At 56.1% G+C, this 4,164-nt stretch overlaps 1 protein-coding gene across 1 annotated transcript; it reads right to left on the reverse strand.

The window, feature by feature from the left end:
- Nucleotides 1-376: 376 nt before the first annotated feature.
- On the reverse strand, nt 377-3,098 carry CITED4 (Cbp/p300 interacting transactivator with Glu/Asp rich carboxy-terminal domain 4). Its single transcript, XM_024212483.3, has 2 exons — nt 3,018-3,098; nt 377-2,314 (listed from the first exon to the last, which is right to left on the reverse strand). Exon 2 carries the CDS (start codon nt 2,299-2,301, stop codon nt 1,681-1,683), a length of 621 nt encoding a protein of 206 aa, XP_024068251.1. The 5' UTR covers nt 2,302-2,314; nt 3,018-3,098; the 3' UTR covers nt 377-1,680.
- Nucleotides 3,099-4,164: the final 1,066 nt, after the last annotated feature.

Below are 4,164 nucleotides of genomic sequence, written 5' to 3' on the forward strand. Positions count from 1 at the left end.
GATGCAGTTAGAGAGGGTGCAGACCCCCCCCCCCCCACTTTAGATTAAGCTTTAATGGCTCAAATAGTCCTGGGAATTTAAGCCATGAGCAGTCCTGTCATTGTAATATTGACTGTCTAGACAGACACTGAGGGACCCCCTCCAAAGCCCAGACATCAATATGCAGCTCTCCTTGTACACAGCTGTTGGACAGCACCCGACATGGTCTCAGACTAGGGTTGCCAACCCTTCAAGATTGTCCTGGAGTCTCCAGGCATTAAAGATTAATCTTAAAGATTGTGTCACCTGATGACACCTCCAAGAATACAGCCAACCAAAGTTGGCAACCCTATCTCAGGCACATCTGATTAAACAAACCACCAAGCAAGCTCGTCACTTAAGAGTTTTAGCTTTTATTTGAAAATTAATCTGTACATTCTCACTTCATTGATCAACAATGATGTGCTGCCATGTACTCTCAGCAGCAGGGGGCAGTAGCAACTAAAAGTTGACACAATGAGCTTTCCACTTTCCAAAGCGCCTGGAAACAAGAGACAGGAGAGGAAACAAAAACCCCACTGGCTTTTACATTGAACCTTTTCTGAGCAATGGAATTAAAAGTCAAGTCATCCTTTATCACATGGGGGGGGGGGGGGGTTGGTTTACAAGGACCTACATATTCATCACAAAATTATGCTGCTGAAAACCTTGTGCATGGCTGTTTGGAAGAAACATGTAGCTGTTCCAGTCCTTTTTAAAAAAGCCAGCATCTTAAAACTGCAGTAAGCCCGTTAGTCATTCCCAACAGTCTCAAAACCAAATAACGAATGGAGCCCTTTCTAATAAATAATGATTAGAAAAAGAATAAATAAGATTAGGCCAGGAATATACAATTACATGGATTTTATTTGGTTTCAGAGGCAGAGAAAATGGAGTTTGACTGCAGCTTTAAGCCTTGCATCTGAATTAGTCTGAACACTTAGTAGTTTTACAGTTGATTCGCTGTACAAGTTAAAAGATCCAAATTCTACAGAGGTTTAGGCACATACGTATACATCACCCTTCCCGGAGACACATTTTGTGCAGCTAAGACAATAAAATAGTAATAACCTGATGGAGGGGGAAGTGATCCCTTTTTGAGTCAAAGTAGAAAAGGAAGATTAAACATCTTAGTATTGTGGGGAAGGAAGGGATTTGATTATAAGACAAAAAGCCAGCAACAACAAAACCCAACCCAAAGCCCCTCGTTGCAGTGTGAGATAGTGGCGGTTCAGACACAAGCCATTACAGGATTTTAATCACAAATAAAGTTTGTGAACTTCACTGGCAATGCCAAAACCTAGAACAAGCTCACTAGTGGCAGCAGCACCGCGCTGTCCTTCTTCCCTGGCACTTGGAAGCCTAGACATGGAAAGTCATGAGTGTCACTTTAAGTAGTCCATTGTTTCTGCTGAAGACAAAACTTGTTCATGCCATTTAGGATGATCCTACAGCAAGATTTCATCTTCACTCTGTCTGGGTCACCAGAACCTTCCTCCCCATCCCATTCCCAAAACAAGAAAAATAACTCCCACACGGAAAAGAGAAAGCAATCCAGTGCAAGCCATCAGCATCCAATGATTGTTTTGGGGGAGGTGGTGGGAAAGAGGGGGAGTGGGGGAAATCAAGCCACCAAAAGAAAAAGGCTGAGCCCCAAGCCCCTCAGCAGCTGATGGCACTGGACTGCTGTTTGCTGACAAAGTCTGAAATGAAGTCAAATTCATTCTGTCCCAAGAAGAGCTCAGGCAGCTCCTGAATCCGGTCCAAACCCAGTTCCTGGACCAGAGACGTCAAGACCTCCTCATCTATGAGATCAGTGTCCGTAACATTCAAGGTCAGAGCTGGTGAGGGCATGTGCTGCATGCCAGGGTGCTGACTGGGCACCACTCTGTACTGCTGTGCACCTGCTGCCATAGGACCATTGCTCATGCCCATTAGAGGGTGCCCTTGATACTGGGTGTTGAGTTTCTGTAAGTGCATGCTGGCCATAAGCTGCTGAGTGCCTACAGGCCCCATGTATTGCTGCTGCTGCTGGCTCGGACTGTTGAACATCATAGTGTTAGGCATTTGATGGTGGCCCATTTGTCCATTGATATTGGGTCTTGGCCTCATGCTCCCATCCATGCTGGCCCCTCCATACTGCATCATCTGGTTGGTTGTAGGTAGAGTCCTTAGCACATGCTGCCCATGCTGGGGGGGTCCCTGCAGCCCATTCATTCCCATGCGGTAATTCTGGAGCCCATTAACTCCATGGTTCATCGACATCATCATGTGATCTGCCATTGCGAGGAGGTCACTGCAAGGCAAGAAGAAGGTTTGAGGTGCTGCTAGGGAAAGGTAGCTTCTACCCACTTCCCTTCTTCCACGGAGACTGCACAGTGAGCCCTCCATCCAGGGCTGCCATGTAACCTGGGTCCTGGGAGAGAAGGGCCAGGGACCTGCCCATGGAGAAGCTGGCGCATCACTAGTGTCTCTGTCTGGGTCACCACTACCCAGCCAGCCCCCTTAACGAGCCCGATCTCCTGGGCTGGTCACCTGCACTCGCTGGCCCTCATGCCCCAGCCCCAGCCTGTAACGGCCGGGCTGAGCTCAGCCAAGGCCGGGTTCGCAAGAACCCTTTGTTAACCCGCTTCGGCAGGGCCCCCCGTCCCCTGTCCGCCCCTGCCGGGGCTGCGGGCCGGGCGGTCACACGGAGCAGCCGGCGGGACCCGCCTCCCGCAGCCCTAGGAGCGGGGCACAGAAGCGGCGAGCTGCCCCGCGCGGCGCGGCACGGCCCTGCCCGGGAGGGGGCGCCCAGGACCCCCGCCAGCGGCGCTGCAGGAGCACGGGATGGGGCAGCCCCGGGACCCTCCTTCGCGGGGTCTCGGCAAGCGACGCCGCGGCCAGCGACAGCCCGCCCGCCCTGGGTGTGCGGAGCCCCGCGGCCGAGCCCGCCCGCGAGCCCGCGAAGCTCGCCTCCCGCCGCGCGCGGTCACCATCAGACAAGGCCGGCCACGTACCCGAGCGCGGCGCGCCGAGGGGCGCAGACTCCCCGGCCAGCAGCGGCAGCACCAGCGACACCCGCCCTGCAGCTCCTTCCGATCCCGGCACCAGCGCCCGACCTGCCGCGACAGCCTTATATATGCAAAAGGAGGGGCGGGGCCCGGAGCCCCGCCCCTCGCCCGCCATTGGTGCACAGCTGTCGCGTCAGGTGGGCCCGCGGAGAGATTAGCTCCGCCCCTGTTGTGTGTGGACTCGGGGCGGGGCGGGGCTGGCGATCGTAGCGCAGTGGGCGGAGTTGGCCGGGGCCGCCTCGGGCCGAGCCCCTCCTTTTCCCGCCCGCCCCGCTCGCGCGGGGGGCGTGTCCTGGTGCGCAGACTCCCCGGCTGTCCGGGGCTCGGGCCGGCCCTAGCGAGCCTCTGCCGTTAGTCCGCGCGGCGGGCGAGCCGTACAGAGCACGAGCTGGCCCGGGCCTGCGGAGAGTTACCGGGGGGAGCCCGGAGCCGCGGGCGGCAGATGGCCATTGCCGGCCGGCGGGGATGGAGGCAGGGCCCGACTCCTGCCAGGGAAGCAGCTGCAACAAGATGGTCGCTAGGAGCCCCGGGGGCCATTTCCCTTCGCAGCCGGTGGTGGGGTGCCCAGAAAGGGGGAGGCAGGCCTAGGGCTGTGCTCAACGGCACTGCGCATGCGCCTTGCCCGCCGCCTGACGGCAGGAAGCGTCCCTTCTCCCGGCCAGGCGGGCGTCCTTCGAGCCATGTCCCAGCTCTGCTAACGCTGCGCTTGCCCCTCCCCCTGCAGGCAGGGAGAGCTCGAGCTGTTCCGTGCGGAGAAGCCAGGGAAGGGGATTGGAACGATTGGTTGAAAAGTTCCTTCTCCCGGAGCCTGCCGCCTTTTGCAGCGGGAAGAATATGGGACTAGTCCGCAAAACAATTTAAAAACTCTCAAACATTCCTAGAGCAGCGTTTCTGTGGCATGTGCAGAATACACTGATGTGGTGCAGCACAAAGAGTCCATTTGCCATCCATTTGGGTGGCTTCGCCACCTGCGTGCAGTTCACCAGCCCCAAAATTCCAATAAACCCTTTCTACCATTCCTCGGGGGAAGGGAGAGCGGAGCTGCAGGTTAGGGGAGTGGGGGAAGGGGAGGGCTGAGAGGGACCTTGGGGGT

Source organism: Terrapene carolina, unplaced genomic scaffold (assembly GCF_002925995.2).
Source record: "Terrapene carolina triunguis isolate 2854851 unplaced genomic scaffold, T_m_triunguis-2.0 Scaffold236, whole genome shotgun sequence".
NCBI classification, from domain to species: Eukaryota; Metazoa; Chordata; order Testudines; family Emydidae; genus Terrapene; species Terrapene triunguis.

Excerpts from the sequence above, each read along its gene's own strand:
- CITED4 (XM_024212483.3), bottom strand. The coding sequence starts at position 2,301 with ATGGCAGATCACATGATGATGTCGATGAACCATGGAGTTAATGGGCTC.